General features: G+C 47.8%; 1 protein-coding gene across 1 annotated transcript in view; it reads right to left on the bottom strand.

The window, feature by feature from the left end:
• WWC3 (WWC family member 3) overlaps positions 1 to 18,404 on the bottom strand; it is a gene marked incomplete at its 5' end in the record, with an annotated part of 116,539 nt that extends 98,135 nt beyond the window's left edge. The window contains one exon of the mRNA XM_079727496.1: positions 18,118 to 18,404. Coding sequence (XP_079583622.1) covers positions 18,118 to 18,404 — 287 coding nt within the window. The remainder of the gene's footprint in view (positions 1 to 18,117) is intronic.
• Between the last annotated feature and the right edge of the window lie 404 nt (positions 18,405 to 18,808).

Genomic DNA, 18,808 nt, shown 5'->3' with positions numbered 1-18,808 from the left:
TGCTCATTACGGACACCCAAATAAGGGCAAATGTTAATGGACCCTAATGAGAGCTGACAAGGACCAGAGGGAAAGGTGAAACTGAGGCTGCCCCCCAGGCCAGCTCAACAAAAGAAAGAACGCTGTAACTCTGAGCTGGCTGGCGCTCCGTGGTCAGAGATGTCATCAGGCAGAAGGGACCCGGCCGCCTGACTGCTGACGGCCCACGTTCAGGCTGCAATGCTTGCGGGAGCGTGTGCGGTGCAAGACCCCCCTCGGAACAGGCATGGTGCCTGTGGCTTCAAGCCTCTGATGTTCCAACGCTGTTCACTGTGACGGTTCCTGGAGGTGTTTCAGAAATCTGGCTTCAGGGACCTCCCTGGTGGTCCAGTGGCTAAGACTCCACACTCCCAATGCAGGGGGCCCGGGTTCGATCCCTGGTCAGGGAACTAGATCCCACATGCCGCAACTAAGGAGTCTGCAGGCCACAACTAAAAGATCCCGCAGCTAAGATCCAATGCAGGCAAAATAAATAAATAAATATTTTTTAAAAAAGAAAGAAATCTGGCTTCAGTGATCCTGACTGGAGATGGTGACGTTTTGTGTCATTGCACAATTCCACCGGAGTGGAGGTAGTTACCATGGAGGGACCACCGTACGTAGTATTCATCTGCTCCCTTATAAACCAACTGCGCTACAATTAACACTCGCCAGCGTCTTCCTTTCCCTGCTTCTGGAAAGTTCTGACTTTGATCCATCTTTCCAGTAAGTCTGAGACCCGATTATCAAAAGAACAATGGCCTAAAGGTCACACTTCTGTTTCACCTTTACTTTCAAGGGAGGAAAAAAGAACTTAATACGGGAACAATTAACTTTACGTAGGGCTACCTTTTTGGTGAGGAAAAAAACCCAGCTTTGCAAACAGTACGAGCCAACTGTTTCACAAAACCAATTCCAGTAACTCGTATGCCTGCGGTACCGTTATGTCATTGGTTTGCTTCTCGGAAAATTTCCTAATTTTTGTTTATTTTAGTAATTTGGAATAGGTCAAGGCACCTCCTTTAACTCCAGGTGGAGAGGTAAAGCAACCAAACACCAGTGAGACATAAAAAAGATCACGGGAAAGAGAGGAAAGACGCAAAGGCGTGCTTGTGTTTTCTGGTCCACAATCAATGAGGAGCTCCTGTGCAATCCAAGTTGACTCTGAACTACCCACAAGTCTGGGAAGCAGGCCACACACCAACCTCACAGCTCAGGATGGCGGAAAAGCCAGGAAGAACTTAGCTCCTCCTCCTACCCCACAACCTGCTTGGGATTAATCCACACAGCTTTACTGAAAATGGGAAAAGTAGCACTCCCCCCCGCCAACTCCGACCAATGAAAGAGCGGCTACTACGCACCCCAAACAGATGGAAAGAAAGTCTATGTTTCTCTACTTTACATAACAAAATAAAAGTTAGCCCGGCTGAAGGAAACGCAGACTTTGGATTCCAAATGTTTACTGAGTTGGCACTGGATTTAGAACTGAGATGCTGACAATGACTCAGGAAAAACAAGGATTTTATCAGTTCCATGTTTATATAAAACTTTAGAGTGATCCATATTTTTAAAGGAGCCAGGTGATAAATGGCGTAAGAAAAAGAATTCTATTAAGAAATTTCAAGGTAAAATAAGTACGCGAGTTCTTATTTCGAAGTGGAAAGGATGTCTAAAGCCCCAGGATAGAGCTGAGAGCGGCTCAAACGGGAATTATTGGTTCTGGCCACCGAGGTGGCACTTAAAATGCAAATGGAGCTCTGTCCTTCTCCCTTAAGTACGTGGAAATGCAAGAAGCTATTCTTGGTAATCCTTGACATTTTCGTCAAATGCCATCTGCATGGTGACATCCTGGAGGTTTGTGATATCGGAGGGGAGACGGTTTGGCTTCCGGTGTCTCGCTGAGGTGAATGAGATGGCAATCGCGGGTTGACCTGGGCCGGACCGATCACAGGATGATTTATGTGAGATGCCTCCCGAAGCAGTCCGTCTATCCACGGCCAGGAGAGCACTGCCAGGTCGGCTACGTGCCTTTCCTGAGGAAAAGTCACAACGTGAAAGAGCTCTGCAGGGCTGGCCCCTGTGGGCTCCAGCCTCATCATTTTAGACCCCAAACCACCCAACCATTAGGAAGTAACTGCTCACTTTTTTTTTAGTCAGAATAATAATTAAAAACTCATTTCTGAAACAAGAATTTACAACATTGTATGGGCATTCCAAAAGTATATGTAAATCTTCTCTAAAGACCTACTCTTTAAACACCCCGCTCAACTGCTAAAATAACAAAAACGAAACACATCTGCTGCACAGCGGTTCCCGTTCCATGACATTCCTCGCAGCCCCGTCAGCAAAGCTGAGGACAGTCCAGGGAAAAGGCCCGGCTTCCTTGTGCCGATGCTGGCAGAACCCTGCACTCCCCCAGACCGCAAGGATCCAGAGGCAGGGTGAAGCAGACAGGCCACTCCACCACTACATGTCAGTACCAAGCCCTCCCCACAAGCTGTGAAAACCAAAAGTCTCCAGATGTCGCCCCTAGCTGAGAATCACTGTTGGAGCGGAATCCGAGAACCTGGGGTGGGAATCTCTCTTACAGCTTTGGGCACCGGCTGCTAGGAAAATCTTTAAGTTAACTGTTGAAGTGACATAACGTCTTTCACCACCTTCCTAACCCCGTTTCAGCAACTTTCCCATATCCCACCACTGGTATGCGAGCCCCGCAAGAGCGAGGACTTTCCAGGGGCATCAGTATAGACATGCGTTCTGAGAGCTCCCTTTCAAGACCAAACAGCACAACGATTTGGGTAAATTTAACTTCAACCCAAAAGTAGGTTCACCTGTGCCTTTAAATGTACATCCAAAAGCTGTTAATACACATATGAAAACTGTCTTGTAGGTATTGCACAAGGTAGCCAAGAAGATATAGCTGAAGATCTTGACCCTGAATCAACTTTCCTTATTCTTAATATCTGTCCAGTATTAAGTGTCTATTAATGATGGAACAAGGTCTAATCACGTGACGTGAATTTGTAAAACCTCTAACATCACCGAGTACTACAAATACCAAATTCCGCAACATGATGACATCCATACCTGGAAATCAATAATTCTGTACATGTTTGGGGTTTTTTCAGATTTGCATCCTAGCTAATACAAACTACAATGAAAGCTGAAGATGCAAATGCTTTGGTGGTGTTAACACAGTACACAAACAAGTATGACATCGATCACAGGTCAGCAAACTAAGTCCCAAGGGCCAAATCCAGCCTGCCTCCAGTCTCTGTAAGTAAGTTTTTATCGAACACAGGCAGGCACATCCACATTTAGGTATTGCCTATGGCTGCTTCTGAGCTACAACAGCAGAGTTGAGCAGTTGCAACAGACACCCTGTGGCCCGCCAAACCTAAAATATTTACTATCTAGCCCTTTACCCAAAAAGCTTGATGGCTGTGCTCTAATCTGTTCATAACATTTCATTTCCAGCAACTTCATGTACCCAGCCACAAAACCAAGGGAATGCAAAGAAGAGCTCTAAGCAGAGAGGAAAAATAGTCACCATGCACTCTGAGTGCTTCTTTACACTGGTGAGTCTCCAGTGCTACGCAAGTAGGAGGAAACTAAGGAAGCAATTCAGAAGCAGAAGTGACGTAAAGGAGGGAGGAAAATTTGACAGGCAGAAGAGAAAAGACCTTGAAGAATCACTAAGCTGAGTGACTATTCTGTACGACCACAAGAACAATGAAAATATGAGTGTCTACTACACACTGGACATTGACCTCAGTGTCCCCATTTTCTGAAAAGAGGAAACCAAGGCTCAGAGAGTCCAAATGCTGCCTTAGGGCACAGGTGAAACAGCAGAGCCTCGAGTCAGACTCAAGACCATCTATGCCTAAAATCAAGGCTAACCACATCCGGGTGGTCCCTGTGGTTACTGGTACATTCCAAGAACGTACCAATGCCCATGTTCGCTCATACAAACCTTTAACTATCAAGAAAATGTTACATTTTTTTAAAAATTAATTAATTAATTTAATTATTTTTGGCTGTGTTGGGTCTTCGTTGCCGCGCACAGGCTTTCTCTAGTTGCGGCAAGCAAGGGCTACTCTTCGTTGCGGGGCACGGGCTTCTCATTGCGGTGGCTTCTCTTGTTGTGGAGCATGGGCTCTAGGCACGCGGGCTTCAGTAGTGGCACGCAGGCTCAGTAGTTGTGGCACACGGGCTCAGTTGCTCCGCGGCATGTGGGATCTTCCCGGACCAGGGCTCGAACCTGTGTCCCCTATATTGGCAGGCAGATTCTTAACCACTGTGCCACCAGGGAAGTCCTGAAAATGTTACATTTTAGTATATCCAAAGAGAAATAAAAAGCATACAATACAATTTTAAGAGGTTCTTTCAAAAACGTGTGAAAGATAAAAATGCTGATACTGAAAGTCCCAGGCATCAATTGGGCCTTTATCCACAAACTTCATTTTACCCCAAAGCCTGCCACATAATCAGATATCACATCAACTTTTCTAAACAAACAGCAGTGCTAGTGAGTCGTTCTATAAGATAAATTCCTCTGAACGACAGAGGCAGTTTCCTTCACGAGACCAACTATATTTCTAACCTAGTAATGATCACCCGTTGTAACATGGTGGTACTCCCCCCTTACAGTTGGCCAAACTCCTGGGCAATGTTAACGTGTGGCTTCTTGCTAAGTGTCCCTGGTGATTGTATGAACGTTTTAAGAAGACCAGAAGCCTTCTGCACGGTTAGAGGCTGCCAAGTCTAATTTATGTAGCCTGGTCTGTCCAATTATCAAGACAAGGCAACCACCTGAATTTAAAAACAGAGTCACTTTAGAAGACTTTTAGAAACAACTTTATTGTGGTATAATCTACAAACCATAAAATCTTCCCATTTTATGGGTAATTTCAATGATTTTTAGTAAATTTACTTAGTTGTGCAACACATAATCCAGTTTTAGAACATTTCCATCATCCCAATCACACCCTTGGTGCCCATTAGCAGTCACTCCCCTTTCCTACCCCCAGCCCCAGGCAACCACTGATCCACTTTCTACCTCTATGGATTTGGCTTTTCTGGACATCGTGTATCAGTCGAATCATACAATGTGTTGTCTTTTGCTTCTTTCACTTAGCACAGTGTCTTTGAGGTTCATCCATCACCTCCCTTTTCATGTGAAACCTATCCAGTACTTGGGGCTCATATCTAGTGACTGCACACCACAGTTTAATGCTGGGTTGGGTATGAGGCTGGGAAGAGTTAGAGAAAGCATGTGGAAGGTTCTCCACAAATCACTGTACAACGGCTGCTGTATGATGTACCTGGGCTAGTGATAGCAAACACATGAGCATGCATCCCTTATGTCAACGACACACATAGTGTGTGCATGGCAGGCACCTCTGGGGGTGTCTGCCTTTCTCAAACGAAGCCTCTGTTATTCCAGGAAGCAGAGATGGGCTTCGAGAGGTCTGCAATCCTCCTGAAAGCATATGCAAGCTTCTGTGTGCTTGCGCGCGTTTCCAAACTCAGAACCTCTACCTTGTGTCCAATTTCCTGGGGCCCATGATCCCAGTGCTTTAGAGTCCCTGCACTCGACCCAGCCTCAGAGCACGTCTACCAAGTCTGTCAAATGCATGAAGGACACACGAATACTCACAAAAGGGAGATGAAGGAAAAACAAATATTAGAATTCAACCATATAAACATCAATAATTTAACAGTTCCAAAGACCACTGTAATAGTAAAAAAGACATTAGTAGAAAAACTGGTGAAATCCAAATAATGTCTGGAGTTTGGTTAATAGTAACATATCAAGGTAGGCTTCTTAGTTTTGACAAATGTACTATGCTAATATAAAATAGTAACAGTGAGGAAAACTATCCTATCTTTGCAACTTTTCTGTAATTCTAAAACATTCCAAAATAGAAGTGTATTCCAGCAAATCAACAACCACTGGACTGCATTTATCCCATGCCTAGATCTCTTAAGGCAAATATGGAAAAAAAAAAACCCACTACAGAGAAAATAATTGCACATTAGCAGCATAATAATGACAGTACTTATATAATCATACAGATCAGGGATAATCTAAATGGTCGAAAACAGAGGGATATTTAATAAACGACAGCACAGCTGCTCAGTGGCAGCTTATGCCTCCAAGAAGAACGCCAGTGGTGAGGACACAAGGCGACAGGGGACAGAGACACAGAAGTGAGGATGCCTCTGCCGGCTGCAAGGAGCAGAAACCCCAATTCAACTGGCTTTAAAAGATAAGGAGACTTGGCTGTTTTACATTTCACATATGAAAAGCTGCTGTGCAGGCAGGCAGCTCCAGAACCTTATGTCTACCCACCCACCTTAACAAAGATGCAGCCTTTCCACGCCACCACCTTCGGTTTCTCAGCAGCTCCCCGCTGGTTTTTATGGCGGCGACGTGGCTGCCCAGCTCCAGGTTTAGGTGGAGGCGCGACACTAACTGGCAGGAGGTACTGCTCTGTAGGTCTGTGGGGACAAGGAGCCTCCTGCTCCACCACGCCTGCCTCGGACCTCCCCTCGCGGCTCGCTGGACGGCTCTGGGCCATGTGCCCCTGCCTCCGCCAACCGCAGGCCTAGCTGCTCTATGACTGGCTTAGAGCCACCTGAGGACTGGATTATTCTTTTTGTGGTAGGGGCCATCCGGTGCTTTGTAGAATATCTGGCGGCGTTCCTGGACTCTACCCACTAGACGCAAGGAGCACCCCATACCCACCTCCAGTTGTGACAATCAAAAATGTCTCCAGACATTGCCAAGTGCCCCCTGGGGGGAGGCAATCACCCCTAGTTGAGAACCACTGGCTTAGAGCCATCAAGACGTCACCAGGAGCTGCTGAGAGGGTCACATTCCCTGAGTCAAGACAAGGGTGGCCACTCCAACAAAACAGGGGCTCTGACAGTTGGCAAGAAGGCACTGCTCTTGAGAACTCTAGAATATATGAGAAAGTGAAATACAGAAACACAAGGTTATCATTATGAAAAAATAAAACCTGTTTCTACAGGCATAATTACATGAAACAAACATTTACTGAGAACCTGCTATGTGCTAGGTACTGTACAGAAAAAGCAGAATAAGATGTAAATAAGTGAGTTAAAGGAAAGGAGGTAGTTAAAATTAAAAAAAAAAACAACTATGAATAACTAGATCTCTGCTTGATTCCTTCATTTTCCAATTTCCTTTTTAACATTTTAAAATAATTATAGATTCACAGAAAGTTGCAAAGAAACATACACGGAGGTTCCATGCACCCTTCACCCAGTTTCCCCCAAGGTCCCATCCTGCATAAGTACAGTACAACCCCAAACCAGGTAACCAACACTGGGACAATCCACACAGCTTATTCAGAGTTCACATGCTTCCATGTGTGTCTGTGTGTGTCTCTGTGTGTGTGTGTGTGTGTGTGTGTAGCTTCTAGGTACAGAAACGGTCCACCACTACAAGCCTCCCTCATGCCACTCTTTTACAGCCATACCCACCCCTGTCCCCCATCCGTAATCCTTGGCAACCACTGATCCGTCCTCTACCTCTATAGTTTTCTTATTTCAGGAATGCTACATAAACGGAGTCCTACCAGTTTCATTCTGTGCATTGTGTTGGCTGGAATGGTACAGTGGAATGGGGTCTGACCACCTCTCGGTTTCCTCTGAAGGGGAGAAGGTTAATGAAGGGTTTTCCCTGTGACACCAGTCCCAGGGGGGCTTTCTGTGTCTCCAGGTCTGCAGGGAGAGGTGGAGAGCAGCTCTGAGCAGGTACATATGTGCACATGCACAACTCCTGTAACTGGCCTTTAAAAACCACTCAAGTTCATAAAGCACGGATGGGGGGAGGGGAGCCTCGTTTACCTAGGAGCACAAGAGAATGCGAGTCCCGAACCCGAATTCTTCCAGGAACTAAAACGTTTTGTACCTTTGAACCTTAGCTTCTTAACTGTGTATTTTTTCCCAGTATTATTCAGATATAACTGACATATAACACTGCGTAAATTTAAGGTGCACAAACATGCTAATTTTGATACACTTATATATTGCAATAATCTGACTACCACAGTAGGGTTAGCTGACACCTCCGTGACATCATATAATTACCATTTCTTTTTTGTGGTGAGAACATTTAAGATCTACTCTCTTAGCAATTTTCAAGTATACAATACAGTGCTATTAGCTATAATCGTAATGTTGTACATTAGATCCCCAAAATTAACTGTGTATTTTTAATGAAAATCGTTCTAAAAGTGCTTATTTTCCTGTCTTCTTATTATAAAGTACAGTTGACCCTTGAACAACACAGGGGTTGGGGTGCCCACCCACCAGAAAGTCGAAAATCTGCATATAACTTATGGTCAGCCCTCTGTACCCACAGTTCTTCCGTATCCACAGTTCTGTGCTGTGGTATTTACTTCTGAAAAAAATCCGGTGGATCCATGCAGTTCAAACCCAAGTTGTTCAAGGGTCGACTGTAGTCTTTTTTTTTTTTTTTAAGATTTATTCATCATTTATTTATTTCATTTATTTTTGGCTGCGTCGGGTCTTCGTTCTGGCACGCGGGATCTTTGTTGAGGTGTGAGGGATCTTTCATTGCAGTGCGCAGGCTTCTCTCTACTTGTGACGCGTGGGTTTTCTCTCTCTAGCTGTGGCGCGCAGGCTCCAGGGCACACGGGCTCTAGTTGAGGCGCGAGGGCTCAGTAGTTGTGGCGTGCAGGCTTAGTTGCCCCATGGCATGTGGGATCGTAGTTCCCCGACCAGGGATGGAACCCACGTCCCCTGCATTATAAGGCGGATTCTTTACCACTGGACCACCAGGGAAATCCTTAACTGTAGTCTTAATTGGCATGTTGTTTAAATAATCTAATCTAACTTTCCCTGCTTGTTTTATGACAGTTAGATGCAGCAGCCTTTCAGGGGGAGGAGAGAAGTCTCTACTGAGGGTTCCTTGACTAAAGGGTCCCCCGCTGGGTTTTATCTTCCTGAGCCCCTTCTCTCTAGTTGGTTAAACTTCCCGCTGGGGTCTTCTTATCCTGTGTCCCCCACCCCAGCCCCCATCTACCCCACCCCAGTGACTAATAGTTACCTTAAATAGACCCTGTATTCTCCTGAGATCAGAGGTCAGCAAACGTTTTCTGTAAAGAGCCAGACAGTAAATATTTCCAGTTTTGTGGGCCACATGGCCTCTGTCCAGAGACTCAACTTTGTCCTTATAGCGCACAAGCAGCCAAAGACAATAACTAATTGCACGATTGTGGCCGTGCTCCAATAAAACTTTATCTATGGACACTGAGACTTGAAATCCACGTAACTTTCATGAAATACTACTCTTCTTTTGATTCTTTTTCAACCATTTAAAAATGAAAATCCCATTCTTATCTTGCAGGCTGTATAAAAACAGGTGGCCAGCGGGATTCAGCTTGTAGGCTGCTGTTTGCCAACCCCTGTCCTAAGATCTCCCAGGGGCAGTCATCACATCTGGGAAACAGGTTACACTCAACAAGCATCAGTTCCTCAACAGACAACAAGTATTGTTTTCTCGTACATGTAAGAAAATCCAGCCACGAGGAAATGTGGGGACTTGCGCAGTGGCATGCCGCACGTGCAGGTGCAGGAGCGGACCTGGACCATCTGTAACTTCTGACTTCAGGGCTGACCATCTCCCCCACCAGCCACCCCTGCTCCCCCGGCAGCAGGCTGGTAACCGCTGCGCTGCTGGCCTATTATTTCCTGTAGGTTCTTTTTGTTTCCCCAGCTGCACTTCCATCCCCTTGAGGAAAAGGCCTAGACGATATTAATTATGTGTCACCCTCCATCGCACCTGGCACAGACTCAGCACCTAGATTAATAAAAATCCTACCATATATTCGTTTTTGGCTACCTGTTCCTAATTTTGGAAAGAAATGTGAAACAGTTTATACTTCTCTCTTAAAGTACAAACTAAAAGCTAAATTACGTTGATCTCTTTTCTTTGATCCTCAACTGATTTTTCTTAAAGGGAGACAGCTGCTCCCGTGGGCCAAGTTCGCACGGCTGTCCTCAGTTAGGATCACATGATGGTGTGTCCTCTGCATTAAACCAAGAAGCAAAAGCACAAAACCAGAAGCCTACAACATGTATGAACCTCAGTGACACTAGGCCAGGTGAATGAAGCCTGACACAAAAGGCCATCTGTATACAGTTACAGAGATATGAAGTATGGAATATAGAATTCCACCTATACGAAATGCCTGGGACAGGCAAATCCACAGAGACAGAAAGTAGGTTGGTGGTTTGGCAATCGCCAGGGCTGGGGGTGGCGAGAGGAGCGGGGAGAGCCTGCTTAATGACCGCAGGGTTTCCTTCTGGGGTGATGGAAATGTTTTGGAACTGGACAGGGCGGTGGTTGCACAACACTGGTAATGTACCAGATGCCACTGAGTTGTTTACTTTAAAACGAGTTAGTTTGTTATGTGACTTTTTACCCCAATAAAAACAAGGGTTTTTTTTAGAGAATGTTGGTAGATCTTTACATTCTGACGGCGGAAAGAGCGCCTGGACATATCGTTAAGTGAAAATGGCAAGTCACAGAAAAACCAATTGACAGCAGGATCCCATTCACGTAAACTTCCAAACCAAGTATCCGGGCTTCCGCACATATACTTAGGCAGAGGTGTAGAGAAGGGAGGGAGCAGGCCACACAGCAAGCTATTATAATGCTGGGTACCCGGGGCAGGGGCGGGCAGGGGCGGGCAGGCGTTTCCTTGCGCTCTGCATACTTCCACATTGTGTCATTCTAGTAAAGCAAGAACGAACATTTCAATGGGTTCCCGTATAATAGAAAAACACCCCGGGTCCCTGTGGGTCGGAACATTTTAAAGGGCATCCACCGTCAGGACCACGCACATCCGTGCATCAGAGCACAGCGCCAACAGAGACTGCAAAGTGGGGTCTGCAGGAGAGAAGCACAGCCGCTTGCAAAGAAAAACTCAATCAGGCAGCTTTTTGGTCACCAGGATGTCGAACAATTAATTTCTATTAAGCTTCTCGCTCCTCTGGCTGCATCCATCAGTTGATTCATCACGCGAAGTGCATGAAGCTTCATAAATGAGTACAACAGGCCTCAGAAGGGCCTACTGTCAGGACAGCACCACCCCCTCTTTACAATCTTTAATTTTCTCTTAGAGAAAGGGCAGTGTGTGCGAGGGGCGTTTCCGGACCGAAGGAGAAAGGAGGGCAGGGTGCGAACGTGGGTGGCTGCAGCCAGACCATCCCCGAACTGCTCTCGGAATGCCAGGCCCCCTCCTGGAGACTGGAGCCCAGCGAGCTGGCTGGGTGTGACCCTGGCCTTGTCCCTGACCCGCCAGGCAAGGTCTGCCAGTCGTGCTAGCAATGAGCCACAGGACGAGGGCACCTTCTCCTCCTTCGAAATTAGACAGATGACCGTCTTTGTGCAATTTGCAGAGAAAAATTAATAAATGCGCCAAGTCTCGCGATGTTAAGATTGCCATGTCCACTTCTGTTAAACATCAGCACCTCCTATACCTCACTCTTCCACTGGCCCTGGCACAAAACTGTGACTCCTGGCTACACACTGTAATCTCCAGGGGAGCTTAAAACTCGGGGCTACCTGGCCCATGTGGGGGGGCGCCAGCATTCCTGAACTTCCCGGCCAGTTCCACTGTGCACAACCCCAGTGGGGAAGCCCACTCCTACTTCTGAAGGGGCCAAAACAAGCATCAGACAAACGAGGACAGACAACAGCTGATCACAGCAAGCCTGAAACCTCGTACTTTTCACCGAGTACACGAGGTCATGTTTACATCTTGACACTGTAAACCTATGAATGGTCATTTTTCTCTGAGTAAAACAGTTGGGAGTTGACATCGTGGAATGAAAGACATAGCTATTTCCTAGATTCTGCAAGGACACCTGAACAGGGAGGGCGCTTCAGGGCGGCTTCCAAAACGCGGCGCAGCCCCACCAGGGAACGGTATTTGGCAACGAAAGGGAATGGAGCTCCAAGCTCAATCCACAAGGTGCAGGCCTGCCAGGAGTGCATGAGGAGGCAACAAGAGAACGGATATAAAACGCCCGGCGCGGTCCCCCTGAGCGCCCGACAAATACCAGCTAGTGGGGCTGTTATCAACGGACACCAAGCTGACCACATGCTTCCACTGTCTCTGGGAAAACAACACGTGGGGCGTATCGGTTTCCTACTGCTGCTGTAACAAGCTGCCACAAACCAGGTGGCTTAGAACAACACACATTTATTACCTCACAGTTCTGGAGGTCAGAAGTCAAAAATCAGTTTCATTCTGCCAAAATCAAGGTGTCAGCAGGGCCGCGTTCCATCTGCAAGCTCTGGAAAAATACACCTCCTTGGCTCTTTCAGCTTCCAGAAGCTGCCTGCATTCCTCAGCTCATGGCCACATGACTCCAACGTCTGCTTCTGCCGTCACATCTCCTCTGACTCTGACCTTCCTGCTGCCCTCTTGTAAGGATTCTTCCGATGACACCGTGCCCACCCAGATAATCCGGGATGGTCACCTCATTTCAAGATTCTTAACAATCCCACCTACAAATGCCATCTGTGTTGGAAGGTAACTTATTAATAGGTTTAGGAGACTAGGACATGGACATCTTTGGAGGGCCATTATTCTATCGGGGCGGGGGGGAGGTGTCTGTTAAATATCAAACAACAGTGAATATAAGATAAAAGTAACCAGGGGGTATAACACAGTACAAGGGGCACACGGTTACCCAGCCAAGGGAAGGTCAGGTTAGGTAGTGGACTTGGGCTCAACTCCGGGGTCAGACAGATGCCTCCTCGTTGGCTCTGGGAAGCGAGGTTACTAAGTCAACCCCCTTGGCCTCGGCTCCATCACCTGTCCACCTACAACTCATGCAGCCCTCGTGGGCTTTCAGTGAGAGCATCCACCAAGTGCCTGGCACACGATGAGCACTCCACGTATGTCCTAAGACCCAAGGGATCCCAGCGGGGAGAACAGGAGGCAGGAGCGGCACGGTGAGGCCTCGGGGAAGAGGACACGGGCACGAGTGAGCCCCACGGAGGCAGGGACCTGTCCGCTAGTGCTCACCACTGGAATCCTGAACCCGGAAGGGTGCCTGAGATGGAGAGGCTGTCTCACAGTTACTGAATGAATGAATGGGTGATCGAATGAACAAATGAACAGAGGCAGTACGCTTAAAACTGGGTAGGGACTGGGCAGTGGGGTGGCGTACGTGACAGAGCAGTGCATCAGGGTCAGAAGACTCAGCTCAAGTCCCTGTCCTTCCCACAGCCGGTGGGACGCACGCCTTGGCTACAGCCCTCATATACAAGATGAGGAGTTTGAAGGAAGCGGCCCTGGCTCCTCCAAGAACAAAGCTGGAGGATTCAAGCCACGCGTGGTCTTGCCCGAGCCTGACGTGCCTTACACGAAGACTCGGGGTCAGTCAAAACTGAACGGTTCGCTCTTATTCCAAACGCACCCAGCACTTCCTCTTCCACAGCACTTTCCTCACATTCGCCCTTCTCATCCCCAGCACTGAGAAAGCACGAGAAACGCTCAACCTAGGAGATGATGGACACGGATAAAGAACCCCCAGGCTCTAGTGAGCGCTCCTCCTTTTCTCCGAAGCCATCACCACCTGATAATGGTGCCTGGTGACCATCACCGTCTCCATTTTATGTGTCTTCCATCTCCCAGACAAACTTGGTCTCCATCCACCATCCCAGCACACAGGAGGCCAAGAATCTATAACTATTACTTCATATTACTGGATTTGAATGGGGATAACTGAACTCAGGAAAATTTAGCTCTGCTTTTTTTCCATCAGATTAATTTTACTGAATTTACTGGAAAGGCAGCCAATTAGCAAAAGGACCCAGGCTAGAAGCAGCTCACCGGGCTCACCCGGTGACCTTTAACATGTCACTTGACCCAAAGGTTTATGCACTAGAACCTACCAGAGGTGAAACACACTTTCCACTTCCAAAATCAGAGCGAAAGGGAAGAAAAGGAAACTTAGAGATTCCCAAACATCCGGGAGCTATTTTTGGAAATGAATGACTTTTCCATTCACTCCTCTTAAAAAAAAAGAAAGAAAACAGAAAAGAAAAGAAAGAAAGAAAGATATTAGACAGAGAACAAACCAGGAAGTGGTTGTTGATCATCTAAATGGAAGAAGATTCTTACAGAAGCCCACTCCTTATAGCCTGAAAAGCAAGACACTCCCCCATGTATACAGAGACTACCTATAATCTTAAAGAATGAAAAATGGAAAAATCATTATTTGCTTATCAGAAAGTTTATATAATCCCAAAATAGACTCTGCAGGGTAAATATAGTAAACCTCCTATTAATTAACACTGAATTAAGGTTCCAAGAAGGTAGCAATGATGCCATCTGGCCCTGTTATGTGGGGCTCCAACCTGGCAAATTCCGGAACCATGGATTGTTTTCTTCTTAAAGCAACAGCCTGTTCAAAAGACTTTTAATATATCACAGAATTTCTCCATGTGGCGCAGGTCAAACCCCATCTCGTGAACAAATGGATCCCTAAAAGCTTTTGTCATGATATAATCTGGGCCTTCCACCATCATCCTGATCATTTAATACTCTGCTTTGATCTCAAATGTGACATGGTCCACCACTCAAACTGCTCGAGCTTGGCATTCCCAGAACACTAAGTTTCAACAGATCAGTCCACCTACAGGTTAATATCAATACAACCCTGCAAGAAGCAGACATATACATGTCAAAGGCACTGAATTTTTCCAAAAGAGGCAAAAAAGTTCTTCCCATATTATCCACCCAAATGGTAAATACCTTTTTATAAAGTGGCCATTGAACTCTGAGTTGATGTATGTGGAACACATATGTGTCACTAATGTAAACCACACACAACTCACCCACAGAAACTACCAGTCACAAAAATGGTGAATCAACTTTATTTTTAATCTTATTTATTTATTTGGCCGCGCCATGCAGCACGTGGGATTCTTAGCTCCCCGACCAGGGATCAAACCTGTGCCCCCTACATTGGGAGCGAGAGGAGTCTTAATCACTGGACCACCAGGGAAGTCCCAACTTTATAGTTTTTAACAAAGTTTTTGGGTATGATTCCCAGAAAACTAACTATGAAAATTATATGCACAGTACTGATCTGCAGAGAGTGAATTTAAACCTAAGGTGGGTTCATACTCCAACTAAAGAAATTCTGTTTTGAAAATATTGAGATTTTTTTTTACACATCTGCAGCCACATCTGTAAAGATGTCGCCTCACGTTTGCAACCTCTTCGTTGTAACTTGAAAAAGAAAGTACAGCTACAATAATTCACCAACACACCCTGAGCTGGCAAGGCCCAGTGTTGTTAAATACAACATTGAATGGAATTACTATAAAGCTGTAGAAGAGTCTGTTTACAAACCTTGGCCCTCGGTGACCTTGCTTACGGCAGCGTATTTTATGCTATTAGGTTTAATAAATTATATAGGAAATGATGTTTTCAGTCGGCAACAATTTTTGCCTAACCGACTACGTTCATCTATTCCCCTATAATTTCATTTTCTTTAAAAACCTATTTCTTTGCCTCTCCTGACAGTTCTCCATTTGGAAGCTGTTTGGGGAAAGTCCCCCCCGCCCGCCACCTTTTTTTTTTTTTTTTTTTTTTTTTTTTTTGCGGTACGCGGGCCTCTCACTGTCGTGGCCTCTCCCGTTGCGGAGCACAGGCTCCGGACGCGCAGGCTCAGCGGCCGTGGCTCAAGGGCCCAGCCGCTCCGCGGCATGTGGGATCCTCCCGGACCGGGGCACGAACCCATGTCCCCTGCATCGGCAGGCAGACTCTCAACCGCTGCGCCACCAGGGAAGCCCGAAAGTCCTCATTTTTTGAATACCGTCTTCCAGTCGTGGGAATCAAATGCAACTCAAAAAGGGTTTTAACTGTCAGATGCACATGGAGAAAATGCTGTGCTCTGACACACGGTTTTTTCCATATCATAAAAATCAATTACAACTTTAAAGGATAACCGGTCACCTATAAAAATCGGCAGGGTTCTGTTGTGAAAGAAGAAGAATGACTATTAGAGCATTTACACCCTTCCGTAGACTCCACTTAAATGTCTGTGGCTCGCTGAGCATTCCATACATATTTCGGGCAAGGTATTATGGGAGCTGAAGTGCAAGCTGTCCCCTGCTGAATTTTCGCTCACTATAAAAACAGTGTCTCATAAAAGTGTACCCGTTTTTACTTTACAAAAAAATGTAAAATGTCCACTTTTGTTCACTCCACCGACAATTTTAGCATTAGAAGCAGGGCTTTTTAAAAACCTGTACCATAAGTGATGTATAAAATGTCATTCAGTAACAGATTTCTGGAAAGAGGAACATAGGAAATGTGTATGAAATACATGGAAAGGAAGATTCTACAAGCTGTCTTCTGTGGGGTCTGCTCACCTATGGCCTGGGTTGTACCATTAAAATGGAAACTCTTACATTTATACTTTTCGTCATGAATCCACGCTCCAATGTAACCACAACTGTTTTATATTACCCTCATAAAATGAGTCTTTGCCTTTTCTAAGCAAAGCAGTATTTTTTAATTGGTTCATTTTCCAGTTGTTTGGATTTTTAACAGACATACAGCATAAAAGGGCACCGCATTCCAAGCAGTTCTACCAACTCCAGAACCATCCAAGGCTTGATCAGACAGCTGTGGCTCTAGCCTTTGGTTAAAATTATAATATGATCTCACCTGATTTTCAAAATAACTACGCATATTTTTAAGCCAATACACTGTGCTATAATCTCTCTAAGTTTCTGAGTCCAGAAGCTTGCCATGTTCAAAGAGAATGTTAAGGAACCATGATCCTTTTGCCTTTCTTTGTTTTTCCCTATCTGAACCCAGAGAAATCTTCAAACAATAATTTAGCAGCTTCCCTCCCCAAAGGTTTATTTTCAAACGCCAGTGCCATGCAGCGCTGCCTTTCCAGGGCAGGTAGGAGGAAGCAGGAGCCTGTCACCACGCTGGGCCTTTTCAAGTCTCAAAATCACTGGGAAGCTTGCAGTATTTCCTTTCTGGCACTCAGGCCCAGTGTGGAAAGAAGTTGCTCCATATAGGACAAGATATCAGATAATCACTGTAATCCCTTGGTTTCAACAGAATTCCAACTCCACAAAAAAATGCCTCTCCCCAAAAGCAGCTGAACCACTGAAACCAACAGAAGACAATCGAGCAAAAAGTTAACGAAGAAGTCATTACATGAACTTAATTAATCATAATCTGGTGGTGCTTTTAGAAGCATCCGTTTTTCACTCCGTAGGATTTATTTACGTGAATAATAAGACAATTTAATGCTCTACTCGGATCTTGCACAAAAAGGAAACCTAAAATTCAACTCTTGTTTTCCCTTTATTCCAAAAGCATATGGGTCTAATCATAGCCCATTCTGACCGCAGTACACAGGCTTTTTCAATCAGAATTTTAACTCAATTTTTAAGGCGCTAAAGAGTAACCGTCACAAGTTTGATGGTTACTCCAAAGAATCGGGAATCCCTGAAGTGTCCCATCTGGCACAGTCTTCGCATGGAAACTAGGTTCAGCCCGCCAGACAAGGAACCCACACCACGAGGCTCGGGCGCACGTTTGTGCTGCAAGATGACAGCTCATCTGGCCACCGCGAGGTCGGGGGCGCCTGTAGGGCCACAGCCGAGGGGCGGTGGGCCGCGGAGGCCCGACAGGGATGGGTGAGACCGCGCAGGAAAAAGGAAGAGAGGGCCATCCGTCAGCCCCTGGAGAGGAAATTCCAGGCGCCCAGCTCCCAGGCGTCGGTCAGCGGGTGACGTGAGGGAACCAAGTCGGAGTGTCCGCCCCGCGGTGGAGGCCGGGGATTCCGCACTCCTGGGGCTCGAGGCCGGGAGAGGGGGAGCCTCGATCCTCGGCCAGGGGTCCGGGGATGGGGGAGCCCGGATCCTCGCCGGGCGCGGAGGACTCACGATCTTCGCCCACACCCGGAGGCCTCCCGGGTCCTCGATCCTCTCCCTGGGCCCAAGGTATGGGGCGCCCTAATCCTGGCCGGGGCCCGCGCCCCCCTTACCGGTCGCGGGGGTCGATCCACGACGTCTGGCGCGTGTTGTGGTCGATGTAGAAGACGCGGCCGTCGTAGTCGCGCGCCTCCTCCCAGCCGGCGGGCAGCGGCAGCTCGGCGCTCTCCCGGGCCCGTGGGGGTGGCGGCGCGGAGGTCGCGGGGGGCGCGGGGGCCGCGGCGGGGGGCGCGGGCGGCGGCGGCGGCTCCCGCGGGGGCTGCGCGGGCTGAGGCGGCTCCCGCGGGGCCTCGCGCGGCTGTCCCCGCCGCCGCCGCCGGCCGCCGCTCAGCCACGGCATGACGGCGCGGGCCCCGCCACCGCCCGGCCGCCCCACGCGCGCCGCCTCCTCCGCCAGCACTAAGGCCCGGCGTCCGGGGCGCGGGGGCGGCCGCGGGGAGCCGCCCGCCGCGCCCGGTGCATCCTCCGCCCGGTGCCCGCGCACCGGCGCCCGCCTGCCGCCCGCCTGCCGCCCGCCTGCCGCCCGGCCCTGCGCGCCGCCGCCCGCGCCGCCTGGGTCACTCGAGTCGCCGCCGCTCGTGGAGTCACAGCCCCAGAGCTGCCGCAGCCGCTACCGGCGGCCCCTCAGTTCCCGCGGCGCGCCCGGCCATCTTCGTTCCTCGGCGCGGCCCGGTGGGGGCGGGGCTACGCAGGCCCCGCCCCGAACTGCCCCGCCCCTCCCCATCCTCTTTTCCCTCGGCGGCT

This window comes from Hyperoodon ampullatus, assembly GCF_949752795.1.
Source record: "Hyperoodon ampullatus genome assembly, chromosome: X".
Taxonomy (NCBI): Eukaryota; Metazoa; Chordata; class Mammalia; order Artiodactyla; family Ziphiidae; genus Hyperoodon; species Hyperoodon ampullatus.
This window is presented reverse-complemented; position numbering and strand designations above follow the sequence as displayed.